This window comes from Emydura macquarii, unplaced genomic scaffold (genome assembly GCF_026122565.2).
Source record: "Emydura macquarii macquarii isolate MOO-44397 ecotype Brisbane River unplaced genomic scaffold, CSIRO-AGI_Emac_v2 contig_3530, whole genome shotgun sequence".
Taxonomy (NCBI): Eukaryota; Metazoa; Chordata; order Testudines; family Chelidae; genus Emydura; species Emydura macquarii.
Genome location: NW_027133667.1, coordinates 2,740,601 through 2,759,867, shown reverse-complemented (window position 1 = coordinate 2,759,867; position 19,267 = coordinate 2,740,601). Strand labels below are relative to the sequence as shown.

Below are 19,267 nucleotides of genomic sequence, written 5' to 3'. Positions count from 1 at the left end.
GCTATATACACTGCTATTGCAATTCTCTTAGTTTTTGCTGGTTTGAAAAGTAAGGAATGAACTGTGAGCCGCCATCACTGCAGCAAGTTGGTCTTTGAGACTAGGCGTTGCACCACTATAACTACAGTGCTTTAAATTCCCACCCTACTTTATACCAGTATAACTTTCCTATTTAGACCAGCCCCGAATATGAGAGACCAGATCCTCAGCTGTGCAAATTGGCATGGCTCCATTGAAGTCAAAATATTGGGCCAGATCCTCAGTTTGTGTAATCTAATCTGTGAGCCTCCTGGTCTCTCTCTCTTGCTCAGTCATTGCTCCTCAAGAAAAACATAGGTATATGTATATCCCATGTAGGCTTTTGGTAGCCTTCTTGGCTCCACGGGGCACCATCATGCCAGGTGTACAGAGTTGTTTAAAGTGTTTCACAACCTTTTAGCTCCTCCTCTTGATTGAGCCTCTGTGCACATGATCTGCCTGTGGATTTGTAAGGAGGGTCATTCAGATGATTCATTCCAGTCACCAGACCCAATATCTTCATGCTGCTAGTAACCACTTCCAGCTGTAGGAGAAGTGGAATCCGGCTGATTGTGCTGAGGTCAGAGACTGTGGTGATGTTACTACCACTACGAAACTGTACTGTCAGGTTCAAGTTGTTTTGTTTTGTTGTAAGGTCCCTATCAGCTGAGGGGATCACAGGCGAGGTCAGCGTGACAGACAATTGTCTGTGTGAAAAACGACACCTCCTCTTGCCTTATCTCCCTATGCCCAGACCACAGGAAATGAGGTAGGACAGGGAGCAGCGGCACAGGTTAGCTGAATACATGCCCTCCTGACCCCTGTGCGTACAAATTCAGCATGGCTCGCCCATGTCACTGCTTGCCACTGCCTTGGCTACGCTGATGTTTTTTAGCATGCTAGCTCTGTGAGAGCTAGGGAATATCGCCCCTAGCTCCTTGTGTAGTCATGCCCCAAGATATGATTTCTCCCCCATTCAGTTTTTCATCGTCCCCATTTATGATAGCGTTGCTCATCTCCTAACAGTCAGCATAGATTTGTCAAGAACAAATCATGTCAAACCAACGTGTGTGTGTGGGGGGGGGGGGGGAGAGGGGGCACACAACCACTGAAGAGGGAGAATAAGTGGACTTTACCATACTCTGAGACCAAGGACTGAGGGTAGGTATGTAATATTTATTATAAGATAAGTTTTGCTGTTCCTGTTATCATTTTATGGCAAGTATGGGAGGGGGCAGGCAAGTGTGTGTGAGTTGTACTGAGGGATTTTTGTGTTGATTTGTGTGGGTGGCAAATGAAGGGGGTGTGCAGAGATGAGGGACTATGTTTGGGGTTATTGGGTTGTGCTGGTTATATTGTTTTGTGGCTTGGAGTGACACACAGAGAGAGGTAACAATTGTGGAATCCTATTATATAGATTGCAAAGAAAATAGGGCAATGAAGCATTCAGTTATAAATTATATGAGGTGTCATGGGGTAGATCAACCCCACACTGAGCCAGCAAGGGTTAATAAGCTGCTGTGAGCTCGCTCAAGCTGGTTAAAAGGGGAGGAATGTGCAGTTGCTGGCTGACCACAGAGGAGAACAGATCTCCTATCCTTTTGCTCCTTGAGTGAAAAGACTAGCCTAGTATCTCTGCAGAGAGCCAGAGCCCCACCAGAGGAAGCTAGGCCTGGCTCAGGACTGCTGAGTTTGTTTTGGGACTTTTTCTTTGCTTATTTATGAAAGGACTGTTGCTCAGGCTGGCCTGCCTGGGAGGGATCTGAGGAACCTACTAAGACTGTTGCAGGGAACCCTTGTCCAAGAGCAGGTGTGGGAAGCTGCCTCAAACTCTGTCACTCTACTCCAGCCTGCCATGTAGTTTGTCTGAGACCCTAAAGAGCATGTGGTCACATAAAGAATTGCACCTAAGCAATACCCTCTAGGACAGGGGTGTCAAACTCATTTCCTATGGCGGGCTAGATTTGAATTAAATGTTCTTCAAGTGGGCCATACATACCATAAATTGAAATTTTTTAAATTAAAATTATTGTATTATATTGTACTGTATTACTGTATTGTAATAAAGTTTGACAAATTTCATTATATATAATCAAACCTAATTTACTACTTGGCATTTCTGCCAAGAACGAGCAATAACACAACTCTTCTGAAGAAAAGAAATTAGAATAGGAATTTGAAGAACCATTAAAGTGAACGTTTGTTTACAGTATGTGTGAGGTCACTCGTTTTACTAGGGAAATCAGGAAGCAGGTCCTATTTTTCAGGACCTATAGGTATATAAATGACCAATTAAAGCAAGTTATTTGTTCCTTTTTTGGAATTTCAAAGATCTCTCTTTTTCTCTCCCCTATCTTTATCAACTTCACCTTCCCCACTGGGATTGTTTGTTTTTAATCTTGTGAAGGCATCAAACAGATTTATAGAACAGTGAGTAAAATGTTAAACAGGTTTAAATATCTAGCAGCCGCTTACCGAGCGCTGTGTCTCGTGCACACAGCGCTCCACGCGCTGCCACCAGAGTACACAGATCTTGTGCGCGCCACCCCCTGTTGGTGACTTGCGCTGCCGCTGGGGCCAGACCAAAAAGGTTGGCAGGCCGTATCTGGCCCATGGGCCAAATGTTTGACACCCCTGCTCTAGGAAAAAGTAGGCCATTCTCAGCAGTGCTCCTTCTAACATGACTTTTCCAAACCTAATTTAGGCTTTCTTGTGACAGTACATAAAATTACTGGGGCAAACACCCCAGTTTAGATCACTTGAGGATGTCCACTGATTTCAGGGAAGCTATGCTAATTTAGATTGGTTGAGGATCTGGCCGCCTATTTGTAGCCAGTCACTCCCATATCTAACCAAATCCTTGCAGATTGAGTTTTGGTTTTCAGTTACCAATCAGTTCTCATTTCTAGATTAGCACATAGTCCATCATATTATGAAACTAGTGACTCAACTATTTTGCATTAGTAAAACCAGACATTCCTGGCAGTCATTGTTTCATTGTGCCATTGTTAGCTTACATCTATTGTTTCTGTTTTTGTTTCTGTCATGCTTTTTGTCAAAGATTTACCCATTGTTATTAGTGAGGATGTGACCTCCCATACATAATCTTGCAATCTTTTCATTCTCTTCTATCAGACACAAACAGCTGAATTTCAGTTTCCTTTGTCTCCTGTCTGATGCATTGGGGAGACACCTTCATAGTTGTGTATTTTTGTTTGTTTTCTTTTATACAAGGCTTTTAAAATCGAGCACAGCACAGATTGAACTGATTCAATACAATGTCCTGGAACCACATACTGCAGCTTTTTATTATTAAAAATATTATTTTTTGCTTTTACAATTTCTGTGAAATAGAAATGTTTTTTCTTCTGGGTCTGTATTTTAGCCCAACTTTCCTAATATACCTGCATGATTGAATATTAGCCAGTTCTCTAGATAATTTAAATATGTATTTATCTGACATTTTCATTATAAAGAGTTCTGCTAATAGTTTCATGATGAATGATTATCTAAACTATTAGGATATGACTCTTTTTTGGTTTGGTGCATGTTTAATAATGCGGTAACAAAAGTAAATGATTGTGTATGGGTGTGTGTTTGTGTGTAATATAAATATAGGGAAAATATACCATATAACAGCGATTAAGGGTTTTTAGAAACTGCATTTTTCCCTGTGACTCATTTGGTATCCTGTGGGATCCAGATTGTTCCCAGGAACAGAGTATGTGCTTGCTATGCTTTTTCTAACCTGATATAAATTTATTACAGTTGAGAAAAAGAAAGTGAGCCCTAATAGCATTGTAACATTGAGGACAGAGGGGTTGGGAATTGCAGGAATCTAATTAGAAGAACAAATCTAAAGGGAATGGATAATCTAAGGCAAAAAATAAAAAAAAAGCCTCTCTGTTGTTCCTCTTATATCTCAGTAGAGCTGCATGGGGGTGAATCCTGATTCCATTGAAGTTAATGGCAAAACTCTCATTGACTTCAGTGTGACTAGGATTCCATCTAGACAGGATACAATGGGGAATAATCCTGCAAACCCTTTACTCACCTGAATAGAGTAACTCAGTTGAGTGACGCTTTACATGCTTGCGCCCTAGATCTATATATTATAGGTGGAGCTAGAAGTGTGGCATATAGTAAAGGCTGTCTGTTATAAGACTCTATTTTCAGCTGCTTATCTCTAAATATCTTCAGAATAATCAGGATGGAGTCATATTTTTTATTTAACAAAACAGGGTATGTCTGTTTTCTTTGGTATGTAAACACAATTTGGGTTATTGACTTCAGCCTTACATGTTTACTCCACTGAAATAACAAATAACGTGGTTACATCCTATGTATTATTGTTATGTTTCTAATGATTAAAATAGTCTAATAATGAAAAATAGAACAAAGTAGTTCTGAAGTGCACAATGATACATGAATATAGCATAAGGAAAGGCAAGCAAAACATCTGTGTATAAAATTCATGATGGTTTGCGCTGTACTGTAAACAGTCTAATTGTTTGGAGTTAATATAAATGCACAACTAGAAAGGGGTAGAATGAAAGGAAAATATGTGTCTGTTGCTCCCAGATATATTAAAAATAAAAACGTTGCACCACAAAGCAATCAAAGAAAGATCTAGGCCAAGATTTTTTTTAAAAATAGTGATTTTTGAATACTTCATTTTTGGATGCCTATTTTGAAATACTTTAAAGGGGTCCTGATTTTCAAAGGGCCACTTTAAGATATCTCAAATTAAGCACCCAAAAACTGAGGCACTCAAAATCACTAGTCACTTTTGGAAGGCTTGGCCATGATATATGCAGTGGCGCATGTGATTGTGTATAATAGTTATAGAAATCAAATGACTCACTGGTAGCCTTTATTTTCCCTTGGTATTTTGTCCTGGTAAAACAATAACAAATGACCAGATGTGCAGTTCTAGTGGGCTAAAATGCACTGTGAGGCAGAATGCAAAAGTTACATGAGCATTCCAATATAATCTGACATCTTGAAGTGTGTTTGCTTTTATGAAGTGTTATTTTATTTTAATGGTGGGAATGTAACTGTTTATTATACTCATGGTTTTATTATATTCCACCTGTTTGTATATGTTTGGTATCTATTTCCATGCTAGAGCATTACCTACTGCTATTTTAAACTTCTGAACTTTTCCCAGTATCATTTTCCCCACATGGTTGCAAACATTAGATTTTCCTTTCTGGCAGTTCTAGTAATACTGACCTGGCATTTGTAATCTTCACTTTTGCCCCAGAATAACTTCAGACTATATATTATCTACTTTTACCCTCTAACCTTCCCCTCTAGCTTGAATGCATGCACACAGTCTCATGTCACTCTCATGCATTCTGGAGCATGCAGTAGTATTGCTAACTCTAATGCTTTTCATTCTGACCTATTCTAACAGAATGCTCTAGAATAGAGAACATGCAGAACACCTCTGCTTTGTGTGCATCCACCCTTTTCGCTCTTTGGCATCCCGTTATTATTAACCATTCTCTTTTAGTGGTTGTTACATTGCTTGCTTCCATTTATCCCATATTAAATGGTTATAGCCCTGTCACTGTAATCTGTTTTGCTTTTTGTTTTCCCGCTGAAATTGCCTACTTGTCTTTCAAGTCCAGCTGTTCATAGCTTCAGACCAGTAATAATGATACACCCTAAGCGGATCTTTTCCCCCCCTTTAACAAGAAAAAAAAAAAAAGCTGCCTCTGTTTCTCCTGGATAACGTTATTATGTGATCTCCCACAGCCATCTTGCACCTTTCTTAACTTCACTGATAACAATAGATAATGCTGTCAAATATCAAAAACACTCATCCAAATCCAGACAAATGGACACAGTCTGAATGGCAATGAAACAAATTTGAAGAAACCCAAAGTAGACAGATCAAGTGGTCTCTTGAAATCTCTCTGCTGTGTCTTTCTTCCAATATATCTTGAAATAGTCACCTAATATTTTATTCTTCCCTAACAAATGTCAATGGAATATTTCGAGTTTAGACTATGTGCAAGATGGCCAGACTTGAATGAGGCCGTTCACACACTCTGTCTCACAAATTCACAGAAAAGCTGCTCACAGAAATGTGCCGAAACACACAGGGAAACATCTGCCACATCATCTCATGGGTCAGTCAGACATACTGTTTAACAAGTGCAGACAAAACAAACTTAATCCCAACTCAGTGGAAATGTTGCAGTCCAAGCAGGAGTAATAAAACACAGATGAATACAACCAAGTTTGGTGGAAAACATGATGTAAAATTTTTAGAAATTCTTTTCTGCCAATCTTGCCAAGTTAAAGTACTACAAGCATTTCCAGTTTTACCCAGCAGAAGCAGTGTACTCCAAAGCAGGAGAAGAATCTTATTAGAATCATATTGCTATTCATTTTCAGTCATATAATATAAAAGCACAATCCTATGAACAGCTTTTATTTTGCATTAATGACATGGAATACTGATACAGCTAATATACAATAGTGATATCACACACACACAGGGATGTAGCAGTGATAATCACTTTTAGCCCATAAAACAGTATAAAAATAATCCAAAACCATCCTGGGAAATTGAAGTCCTCCAACTGCAGAATAAGTTCAGCTCAGCACTGCATGCTTCCTTACATCATGTTGACCCACCTCTGCAGCTGGGAGAGAAATAATCCAGCCTCCATGTCCATTCACTTTTGAGTTTCTCTCCTGAGTCTGATAACTATGGTGCCAATTTTGGTGGCATTTATGTGATGTATAGAGCTTCTCTCCACTTGGCCTAACGCTGCAACTAATTTTGCATAGGCTACCAAATATCCATCATATAATACAATTATATGCAGTCATTACAGTACTTTTCCTCTCCATTGCACTTTGCATCCATTAACTAAATTAATCCTCACAAGTCTGGTGTTAACCTCGTTTTACAAATGAGTTAAGATAGTCATTGAGGGTCCAGTTCTCCAGTTTGTTGCAGCACGTTCTTGAATACATTGTACATTGGAGGAGGGGCACCAGGAAGTAGGTGTGGCCTCTATCCTGAGCTGCTAAAACCCAGCCCACCATAGAGCTGTGTGGAAGTAGCTCTAATTTACACCTCTGGCATATAATCCCTGAAGGGCACGAGAATGCCCTCCCCCATGGAATACTCCCATCATGCCTCTTCCCTCTCCTTACTGGTACCCATAGAAATCTTACTGATAAAGCACAAGAATCCTATACTGGGACCTGACAAGACTGGTGCTACTTTAAGAGGAGTTATTCTTTAACAGTGGGCAGAATCTAAGTAACTCCAGAACTTTCTTCCTTTTCAATATTTTTTTAAAGCGCCTTATTTTCGACTGGCAAGATGAAAGTTTGAAATGGCACAGATGTTCTTTGAATGGCAGAAGAGAACATTTTTAATCTGGAGTACATGGACAAATAGATGAGTGTCTAGAAATATGTACAGGTTCCCAAAGCATGTGTGAGAGTGCATCTCATTACATGAGACAAGGTGGGTGAGATATTATCTTTTATTGGACCAACTTTTGTTGGTGAGAGAGACAAGCTTTCAAGCTACATGGAGCTCTTCTTCTGGTTGGGGAAAGTATTAAGAGTGTCACACATTCATATCTATAATAATTCAACAACAAAAGTTGTCCAAACCACAGGAACAACCATGGATACTAGGATGGCTCCCCACTATGCCAACCTCTTAATGGGTCACATTGAAGAAGAATTTCTGGACAAATGCAACATGAAACCAATGATATACCTGAGATACATTGATGATATTTTCATCCTCTGGACATCTGTTATCTACAGCCAGGCACTCAGGTACCACAGAATATCTGTGAGGAGAAAGTCCAGGAGACACACCTTAACACACTCAAAACTGCCTTCACCAGATGAGGACGCTCCACCAGAGAAGTAGATAACATCATGGAATGGGCCACCCAGATATCCTGCGAGAACTTACTTCAATACAGAAACAAACGTCCCTCTGAATGCACACTCCTATTTGTCACTCACCACCCCACATTGGAATCCATATGAGGTGTCATCGAACAACTGCACCCCATACTCCATTGGGACACCATCCTGAAAGAAATCTTTCCTGACCCTGCCCCCCTCTGCTGGCCTTCAAACAACCCCCAACCTCTTCAAGCTCATCACCAGAAGAAAGCTCCTCACAGACCAGACCATGCCAACTCAAAGTGGCACCAGCCCCTGCCAGAACAACAAATGCACAACCTGCAGACATACCTCCACTGCTACAATGATCAATGCACCTTTCAAGATCCATGGGTCCTACACATGCCTATCACAACATGTAGTGTACCTCATCCAGTACAGTAAATGCCCCAATAACAATTATGTGGCTGAAACCAAACAATCATTACACTCTTGAATGAACTCACCCAGGAAAAGGATGAAAGACAAAAACACCCTATCATCTGTGGGTGAACATTTTTTTTCCACAAAGCAATCACTCTATATCTGACTTCTGTCCTCATCCTCAGAAGAAACCTGCACAACACTTTCAAAAGATGAGCCCAGGGGCTTAAATTCACAACTTTGCTAGACACTAAAAATCATGGACAGACACACTGGATTTATGGCTACAATCTGTAACCCACTAACCCCCCTTTTTGTTCTATGACTATGGGGTGTTAAGACGTCACTTCACCATGAATGATCCCTTGGAATATATGCTGACTACTGATGCTTAACTGTCTGTTTGATCTTGTATTTAGCCGTAATACTGCTGGTACTTTTCACAGACCTGGAGAAGAGCTCTTTGTAGCTCAAAAGCTTGTATCTTACCTACAGAAGTTGGTCCAATAAAAGATATTACCTCTCCCACCTTGTCTTGCTAATATCCTGGGACCGATATAGGTACAACAACAGTGCATATGTCTCATCATGTGACATTTAAAATAGTGAGAAGTGAAATGTATAAGGTTCTTTGGGAGGGACTTAAACCCCTTTGTTAAAAGAAATGCAGCTTGTGAAAAAGGAGTTTATGAATTTAATCTTTTATAGAAGTCATGGTGGCCGTGTCTCCTCTTATAACCTGACATAGCAGCTTGGATTTCTTCTTGGGGCCTAAAGATCTTTGTGTAACTGGACTGCTGGGGGAGGGAATACAGGGGGGAAGAGGAAAGAGAAAGACAAAGCTAGTGTGTAGGCCAAGATCTGGGTGCATTTGCAGAACTATGTTTTAAGTTTCCTTTCCCTGCACTTGATGCTAGCCAGTGCTGTTGATGCCTTATTCAGTAAGTTGTTCACCTGTTCTTTAGTAAGGCATTTTCTTTAAGGCTACATCTACACTGTGCACCCTTCCCCTCCCACACATACACTTACCTGCCACTCCAGCCCGGCACCAACTCGGATGGGGGGGCAGGCCAGGCCTTCACAACGCCCGCATGGGTGGGGGGCATAGGAGTGGAAGTGGGAGCAGCTGCCCTTTGGCCTCCTGCACACCCCGCTCTCCATGAAGGACCAGCCCGTGCTGGCACCTTGCATTTCCCGCCGCTCCAGCCCGGTAGCCCGGCTCCGGCTCGGATGGGGCAGCCTCACCCCCCCCAACCTAGGGAGTGTGAGTAAACATACTTTTCTTTCCCATATTTCTCCATCTGCTGTGAATGACCATCTTTAAAAATAGTAGAGCTGTTTCCTCTCTTTGAGAAATAGCTGTTAAGAAAATACATTCCTTCTGCATGCTTGCTTACTTCCTCTCATCTTTCTATTTGTTCTCCTCACTGTGTTCTTTGTTCTCCCCTGGGGAAGGCGAGAGAGAATATTTTCTTGTTTAGTTTGGCTTTCCAGATAATCTGCGTCTGCTTTACTACACTACATCCTGAAAAACAGAGCCTTGTTTATCACCCAGCAGCATTTTTTTTAATGAGGAATGTAATGCATCTGAAATGCATAGAACTGATAACAGAGAGATCAAAGCCTTCTGGGAGTTGATGACCCAGCTATAATCAGGGTGATTGGAGTGCAGGTGTTCCCACACAGACGTTGTGCAAAAAGTGCCCCTATAGCCATGATGTATCGTGCACACATCCCACTTGAAGTGAGGCAACGGTGGCCATCTTGCTAAGAGAGTGCGTGCTGTCTAATGGCTTAGGAGCTATTAGCTAATATGATGCTGCTAGTGACGATAAGAGACAGTCCAGTAGACCTAGAATGGTCACCGTCTATGTCATTTTGGGTGCAGTACTGATGGCAATAGGTGTGATCGGAATTTGTCCTCCAGTGTGCACTAAGACCGAGGCTTTAAGGTCAGTTGAGTGTGCCATGATGGAGTGTGACAATCCAAATTTGGGTTCTAAAATCAGTTCCCAGCAGATGCTGGGATCACTGTGAAGTCAGCACATGCAGGGAAGAGGTGATGGCATGGCAAGCTGGTTCAGAAGGGACACCCATCTGGCTGATGATCATAATGGTGCTCCATGATGAGCCCTTCCCTGCTGAGGAAAGGTACTAGATGGACAGCCCTGGAAACAGAAGTTTATCCATAGAACAAGTATAGCACAGAGAGGAGTGGTTAAAAATTTATCCCACCCCGTTCCCTTCATCAACTCTGATTCATAGGGCCCTCCTCCAGTGAAAAGGTGGCCCAGTCTCTGTTCCAGGCTCATTCAATCTTTACTGTCTATTCTGAGACTTCCCTCAAAGGGAAGGCCAATGGGATGGTGGTTTTAATGATGTACATACTGTTTGCAAGGAGTTGGACTGATATCACCAACTTGTTACACATAGGCTACTGAACATGGGATTGCCAGATTTTTTTACCTCAGTAACTGGCAACTTTCTTGACAGTGCAGGAGAGGTGGAGGTAGGCTAGGCATAGCGAGGGTTTTGGCAGCTTGTGGAGGAGGAGCTCCTCCTGGGTGGGGGAGTAAAAGGCGAGAGGGAGGGCTCATCTGTTCCCCTGTAGGCAGCATTGGTCTAATGGCTAGAGTGCGGGACTGGCAATCAGAGGGCCTGGACCCTGTTTCCCACTCTGACACTGACTCACTGGCAGGATGGATAAAAATCAATGTTTTGTTTTCTTGTTTTAAATAAAAAAAAATTGGATTTTTTAAAATTTAAATCTGATATTTTTTGGATTTTTTTAAAAAAATCATCAATAAAATACATTTCTCTCTCGTTTAAAAAATAACAGTTACAATTAAACCTCATCACAAACATGCTAAACCTACACTTATAGTCTCATAAAAATGAATTGATGGTTCTAGTCTGTCCAGCCTAACTACCAGCTCTTGCTTCTTGAAAGTTCTGGGCTTTCAATTTCTGTTTCTCAGCAGACTAAAGTCACATGTGCAAAGAATTTATTAAGAACTGGCCTATTCTCCTAAAACTTTGTGAAGAAAACTGTGATAAAATAGATGGAAGTATCTCATCCAAAGAATCTAACATTGGATTAAAGAGGAATATAGAGGCTATGGCTCAGTATACTGAAGCCTATATCCATAGCCTTAAACTTCAGAGAAATTGTTGCTGCATTGCTGATGCTGTTGAAATTTGGAGGGCACTTCAAGAGACATTGAAGAAAGAAATACCTCACCAGAAAGTTAAACTGCAGGCAATAAAGAAGCGAATGGATCAAGCATTGACTCCACTTCATTTTCTTGTGAACGTTCTCGACCCCAGATATAAAGGTAGATGCTTAGCTTCTGAAGATGCTGCTGCCATGGCATGGGCATCTCAAAATCACTCCTCAGGTCATAATAAATTTCAGGAGCGGAACCATTTAAACAGTACATGTTTACTGATGATTTTTTGAACAAAGTCACTCCCCTGAATTGGAGGAAATCATTAACCAGGCACCTTGAAACAGAGTTCCTTCAGTTGCTAAGCCAACTTTTCATAGCAGTAACTTCCTCTGCAGGCACAGGGAGAATATTTTCATCGTTTGGTATTATTCACTTAAAGCTAAGAAATCAACTGGGAATTGAGTCTATGAATAAAATGACAGTGGGAGTGGGGAAGATGAGAGCTAGTTTGTAGAAGTTTTAAGGACAGTGTATGTTTAGTGTTCTGATGACTTGTCTGTTAGAGTTAATAAAATTCGAAAATTAAAAAAAAGAATTTAAGGACAGCCACCAGCCGGCAACTCAGGAGACTGCTGCAATTGCAAATGTGAAACATTTATGTAACATTTAAAATTTAGTTTAATAAAATATAAGTGCCATTGTGTTTGTGTGCGTGATTTAGTTCTTACCATTCCCAACGTACTACTGCTGCTGCATCTGCAGCTTGACACAGGTAATGAGTATTATGTACTATTTCCTAAATTAATAAAATTAAAGTTATCTAAAAATTACACAAAGTATACCCTCCTAGATGTTGTAAAATGCTGTACGGAGTTGTAAATGAACATGTTTTAGTGATCAGATTTGCACCATTGTTTAAGAAAATTTGAAGAAGTATCTGTGGGAAACTTGATTTAAATCAATGTTTTTCTTGGTGATTTAAATCAATCCACCCTGCTCACTGGGTGACCTGGAGCATGTACTTTAATTGCTCTGTGCCTCCGTTTACCCTTCTGTAAACTGAGAATCATGATACAGATCTTTGTAAAGTACTTTGAATCCACAAGATGTCTCTTATGGAAGGTGTTATATATTATTAATGATAATACTTAGCATTTACAGAAGTGTGTCTCACCTAAGCATGGGATAGGTCAGGGATAGCGATTTCCTCCTCTGCCTTCCTTGCTACCTCTCTCCCCCCCACCAATCCTCTCTCCGTGTGGCTTTCCGTCTTCTACCCACACCCTTAAATTCACCATCCCTACCTTGGTTCAAAACTTGACTCAATTGCTTCTGTGCTGGGCTTGATGCCCCTCTGCTGCCATATCTGTAGCACCCCTCACTGAAGCCTGCTTCACTACCACACTATGGTGGCTAGAGGACAGCCTGTGAGACACCTTAGGCCTTCACACTAAACAGTAAGGAAGTAAACAGGAGGAGTTGCAAGCAAAATGGTAAAAATACCTTCCAACCTGTTTGCAGATAATTCCCGAAGAGAAAAGAGGAGCTCAGTTTGCTGAATAAATTATTGGTTGTAAACTGGCTAGTCACGACCATCCTGAGTTGAACTGAGAGGCAAAATAATCCCTTTACTGCGTTAACTGCAGTGTGTTTGTTCAGTCATTCTTCCAGACCAAACTGCAGCAAGAAGTAAAAGTCTTAAATGAGTTTTTGTGTTTGCATGTGTCTGTGTAACCTCTTTAGTTATGAAAATGCTCTGGATACCGATTAACTTCTTAGCTTAATATATCATTGTTTCACTTCCCTTGAACTGCATGCAGTCTGAGAGACACATTGAAAGGTAGCCTGGCTTCTCTGTAACTCTTGTAAGTAAGTCTGTGTTCTCTGTTGAACAGCTGTTGGATAACTTCTTACAGTAATACTCCTCAGAGGACCATGTATCTCACATCCCTGCTCTTCCTATAGCAACAATACCATTTCTTCAGTGGGGGAAGCACAATCGTGTCACAAGCTATCATGAATTAGGACACTTGGCCTCTCTACCATGACAAGTAATAGATCTTTATCTTTAAATTGCTGGCCTAAAAATATGTGTCGGGGGGGAGTTACTTAAACTGGGAGGCTCCCATTTAAACAGATGAGATTATGAAAAGATGAATGTGGCAAATAAATAGAAATACCACGCAAAAGTAAGGTTTACCTGGAGAAATTTAATAAAAGGGACTATCCTCAATTATCCATTAATCCATGAGTTTGTTTTCCCTCAAACTGTTATTTAGTAAAATATGACAAGAATATGCGTTTTTTCCAATAACAAACTTAATATAACGATCTCTATATAATAAGACTAGATGAATATAAAGCTATATGGCAGAGGTAAATCTGTTTATTTGGAAATAATGGATTATTCTTTGGAAGTTTTTTAACTTAAGAACAAATACAGGTAGGGAAATATCCTCTTGGTTTTGAAAACAAAGGTCTGATCCTGTAGAGATGTATACACATGCTTGATTATAACTTACATCCTTAAAGTTAAGCATGCGCCTGTGCTTTTGCAGGATCAGGATCCATGTCTGCCAAGCAGGAAAAATCTTTTCACCTTCAGGTCTTTTTTCTTTTCTTTTCTTTTCAACATAGATGATGAGAATGAGCAGATTATTATTGTGACTAAATTGGAATGGAATAGTCCAAAGTGCTTTCCCATATTCCCACTTATTTAGTTCCAAGAAAAAGTTAGGAAGAACATACTGATAAACATAGAGATTGAGGAAACAGTAAGGAGCCAGCAGGGGAGCGGTTATGTTTTGGGGTGAAAGAAAACAATGATACACTGACCCTGCCTTACAACCTGCCTTGTTTCTTAAAAGCAGGTCGAGAGCACAAAGGCAGCTCTGAACTTTGCATAAAAGCAATTTTAGCCTTTTAGTATTTTTAATCCTTGGGTACATTAGTGGATTTTCTCCAGCCATTTCCTCCTATGCCCCTCCCTTCTCTGTAACTGGATTCATCATTACATGCAATAACTTCATTGCCAGATGCTAATGACAGCTGTGATTTCAAATTATGAGTCAATGCAAGAGTACTGCCCCAGAAACAAGGACTGTATCACAAGCATCTGTTTCTAGTACGGGTACGTTAGGATCAAATAAACATATGAGTCAGGTTTGTTGTGTGTTAAAGTAAATTTGGTCTCTCTGAAAAATGCTAGAATGGCATCTTTAGGGACCAAGGTCCTCTCTCCACTAAACAGTACAGGCAATACAATTGCCAGCTACCCCTACTGCCCTGCCAATATGCCGTACCTCTTTTCCTGGAGAAAATCATGTTGAGGAAGGAATGAGGCCATTTGCTCTGTGGTATCTTTGCAGAGACTTCAAACTAGTGGTGGGCAGAATTGGGGGAGTTCATCATTTCATTGTGGATAAGAATTCAGATACTTGTTTGTACCTTTCAGGCCCAGGCTTTTAACATGGCGAGATCTGGTTTGCATTGTGAGATTTTCAGTACTCCTGGCTGAAGTTTTATCAGAAACACTGTACCATGTTAGGCCACAAGCGTTCTTTGTGAATGCAAATGCCCGAGCTCAGAAGAAAAGTATGAGTGTTAACAAACACTTATTCTGGATATCCGGTCAGACTGAGGCAACTGATGTAGAAACAGTCCTATATATTTTTTTCTACATCTGAAGCAGATAAAGAATATCTCAATTCTGTATCTGATAAGCCAGCAGAGCCATTGGATTAGATTCAGATACCACTAGCTCCCTCACCAAAGCTATCGAGTAAAAAGAAGACTGTGAGGTCTTATTCTTACTTCGAGGCAATACTGTCCTGCCCTCATCTGTCACTTGTTTTTATCACTATAATCACTATGACAAACACCTCTTGGCTGCTCTGTACCAGCAGTGTTGTTAGCAGCACTGGCACTGCACCATTGCCCAATCAACAGGGGAGGAATTTCTGAAAATGCTCAGGGTGGAAATGTTCCGTGCAGATACAGACTAATTGGAAAAGCATTGAATTTAAGCATAATTGTAACTATTGGATAACGGTTCTAATGATTGTTTCTTGTTTGGCTGGTGTGTGTTCTTTTTTTTTCCTTTTTTTAAAATCAGTGTTTTGTTCCCATTCTCCTGTGGTTGGTCTTTAGTGATAACATATTGTGTTATGTTATGATGCATCGAGTAGAATATGTATCAGGCAGCTGTGAGTAAGGAGCTAAGTAACTGGTTCTTTAATTAGTACTCAGCAAGTGTTTTAATCAGTGGTGACAGTGGATAAAAGGTTTTTAATTGGTTCCTTTAAATACCAATGGACTTGACAGCTTAATTTTTTAAAATTTTTGAGAGAGGTGGCGAGATACTGACCTGCCAAAGAAAATGGAAATCTGATATTTACAAAAAACATATTTCAGCTAACAGAGGCATCTTAGGGAAGGTGGCCGTTCTCCTGCTGGCTATAGCTGCTAAAATAGTTCTCCACTTCCTTTGTAGATACTACATTGGTCGCCGAATGTACGTGTTGGTGTCTGAGCCAGAGATGATCAAACATATCTTAGTGAAGGACTTCAGCAACTTCACCAACAGAATGGTAAGTTTGGTAGAAAGACTCTCTGCGTACTGTAAATTCAACACTTGGAGGCCACATCCTGCAGTCCTCAGGCAGGCTGAAGCTCATGTGGATTTTGATGGGTTTTTGCTGCAAAAGAAGTTTCAAATATGGCTCTTAGTGTTGCAGGAAAACCAGCTTCAGAGAGAGGAATGGATGAACTGCTGAATAAAACTAAAGGAATGCACATCTGACAGTATACGTCAGCTAAATGACTTCACTATTTTTCAGGACACTTTGAGAGGTTGGAGAGAGGCTGCTAGAGAGAAATGATAGTTTGTTGGAAAAGGCACTGGACTGAGAATCAGGAGAGCTGTTTCAGTTTCTACTCTGCCACTGACTTTTTGTGTCCAGTCACTTAATCTCTTTGTGTCTCAGTTCCCATTTGTAAAATGGGAATAATTCTATTATGACATTCCCCAGGGTGCAACCTGAACTGCTGTGTCCCCCTAGCTCTCCAGCCCAGGGATGCTTTTTACACTGCTTTGCTGATGAACAGCAAACTCCTCCAGGTTCTGCTTACACACAGCTTCCAGCATGTAATATCATTCCCAGCTGAAAAGATAAATGCTATGGCCAGCCATCCATGAATTACATAGAGGGCGACACTCGCATGTCCCTCAGCTCCAGCCTGGCTCCCCAGAAATGTGCATCTTATGATGTTCAGGACCGTCCTGATCAGTATAAGCCCATAGATAGTTCATCATTCCAATAATGGGTAATGAATATGCACCAGGCTTGTTGACCTAAGTAGAGATTCCCAAGCACTTCAGCCAAAACACATTGATTTAGGTAAAACAATACAACCAGTTTATTAACTAGAGGAAGATAGATTTTTAAGTGATTACAAGTATAGATTATATAAATCAGGATTGGTTACAAAAGAAATAAAAGGATAAAGTTGCAAGCTGATTCTTAAATTTTACCAAGGCTTAAAAATAGGCTTAAAAGCAATAGGCTTAAAAGCAAAAGGTTTGTCTCACCATGAACTGCAATACATTTCACAGGCTGCGTCCTTTTCCAGCCTGGGACCACTCCCCTGCTTTTTAAAGTTCTTTGAAAGTCATTGTTGTTTTGAGCAGAGAGAGAGAGAAGCAGGAGAGGGGTGGCTATGGACATTTTCCTCCCCTTCTTATACCCCAGCCCTTGGTGCTGGAAGAATGCGGTGGACAGTTCTGCTGTGTACATGAGCTCCAAACTGTCATTCAGAAGAATTGTAAATGTCTTGTTTATAACTCTCTGCCTTTCTCCCCTACTTCCCCTCACTGAAGAAAGTCCAAGTAAAGTGGAATTGGCTCTTTAGCACTTTGCTGGCATGCTAGGGTGTCTCCAAGACATTGGTTTGTGGGTGTTGGTTCCTGACAATTGACAATAATTAGCTTCTATCCCATTTTCAGAATGCAGCCAGTTCCCAGTTGCTGATTACTTGGAAATCAAGGAGCATTTTTAGGGGGTTCATAAAGACATTAATTATGATTCTAATTAGAGTCATCCATGACATTTGAATCCTAAATTTCCCTCCACTCTCAGATCACCTGTCTGTCTTCCTATTGCCACTTCTCCTACATTGGCAGAATTTGTCCTTTGCCCTGTCTGTGTATATTCATTCTCCAGCTTGCATTTCCCTCTTTCATGGTCTTTGTAAACATCTGTAGTACTCTCTAAACTTATGAAGGTCAGAACACTGGTCAATCTACTCTCTTAGGACCATTCTGCTCCCTATTGGCCTAGGTACATATATTGTACCCATCACTATAGTGACTGAGCAATCTCCTAAGTATTTATGATTTTAGCCTCACAACAGCCCTGTGCTAAATTCCAGTGCCTTGTCCCCAAGACCATGCTTCCTCTATTCTTTGTCATTATCACTGGCTTGGTAGATGACTGAGTCATATTGAAAATATCCTGCCATGGACTCTGAGCTTTTTATCCATCTGTTCTCCTGCTTGCTCATGCATTTCCAATCTTGGAGGCTTCTACCCCCTATCCTTCACTTTGTCTGCTCTCCATCTTCTTTAATCTATCATTCCTTACAATTTAGGATGGTCAGCCTTCTACTTAGGACTCGTCTACACAGGGATATTCAGGAAAATTAATCCAAATTAACTAAAGGATTGAATTTGAAGCAGATGGTTAAACCAGTAAACTGGATGGAAAAGGACGAAAGTACTTTCCAAGTAATAGAAACCTTTTTCTCATTGCCTGTACAGAAGTTGTTTTAAAGCTTTTAAGAGAGTGCTTCTGTTTATATTTCAGAAAAAGTACTCAAAGCAAGGCTCTTCTCTATTAACAATTTCTATTTGCTAGTGTAGAAATTAAATTGCAAAATATATATATATTACTCTAGATTATTTTTTTTCCTAAATGTTATGCTGATGCAAGTAAGAGACTAAAGCACTGGCTTTCGAGTAATACCGTACACAAAGCTTTGCTAATGCAGCTCAATCCTGATGTGGAACATCCCTGCTATTTCAATCCTCAGCTCGACAGGCCTGGGCTCTCAGTCTTGTAGTGGTTTTCTGATGTACTTGAATGGGGAGTAGGACAAAATCACCAAGCATATTTTGCACATGTTGCCAAAACCAGGAGGTGAGTTTACCAGAGGCAAAATGTTAGTACATTAACCCAGCATGCCACAAAAGTACATTATTAATCACATTTTGCAGCAATGGTAGTTACGACATGTTATCAAAACCTCTCAATAAGATTTCGTGTACAATTGTGGTGGCATGTAGGATAAATGTAGCAACATGCCACAATGAAAGGTAGGCTACACCCACGCTCACTGCAGCATGTAGCTTTATATGTGGCAGTGAATGGCTCCAGCAGCAGAGTAACAGTGGTGAAAGGCTCTGGCAGTGGGAAGCTGACAGAGCCTTCGCCTGCTGCCTTCCCCCACCTCAGCCTTTCCCCATTGCCAGTCTTTCACTGCAGAGGGAAAGGCTCCTGCAGGGGGACACTACACTGCTTGAAAATAGCAGTGTAGATGGGGGAGCTACCCACTGCCAGAGCCTTTCCCCACTGTAGGGAGCTGCCGGAGCCTTTCTCCGTTGCCTCCCCCTGCCAGGGCCTTACACTCACTGCTGTGTGAATCTACACACGGCAGTGAGTGTGGATGCAGCCTGCCTTTCACTGCAGCATGCCGTAGCA

General features: G+C 40.9%; 1 protein-coding gene across 1 annotated transcript in view; it reads left to right on the top strand.

Moving 5' to 3' along the window:
• The window catches only part of TBXAS1 (thromboxane A synthase 1), a 278,530-nt gene that overhangs the window by 116,134 nt on the left and 143,129 nt on the right, over nucleotides 1-19,267 (top strand). The window contains exon 5 of the mRNA XM_067536094.1: nucleotides 16,003-16,099. Within this exon, the coding sequence (XP_067392195.1) occupies nucleotides 16,003-16,099 (97 nt within the window). The remainder of the gene's footprint in view (nucleotides 1-16,002; nucleotides 16,100-19,267) is intronic.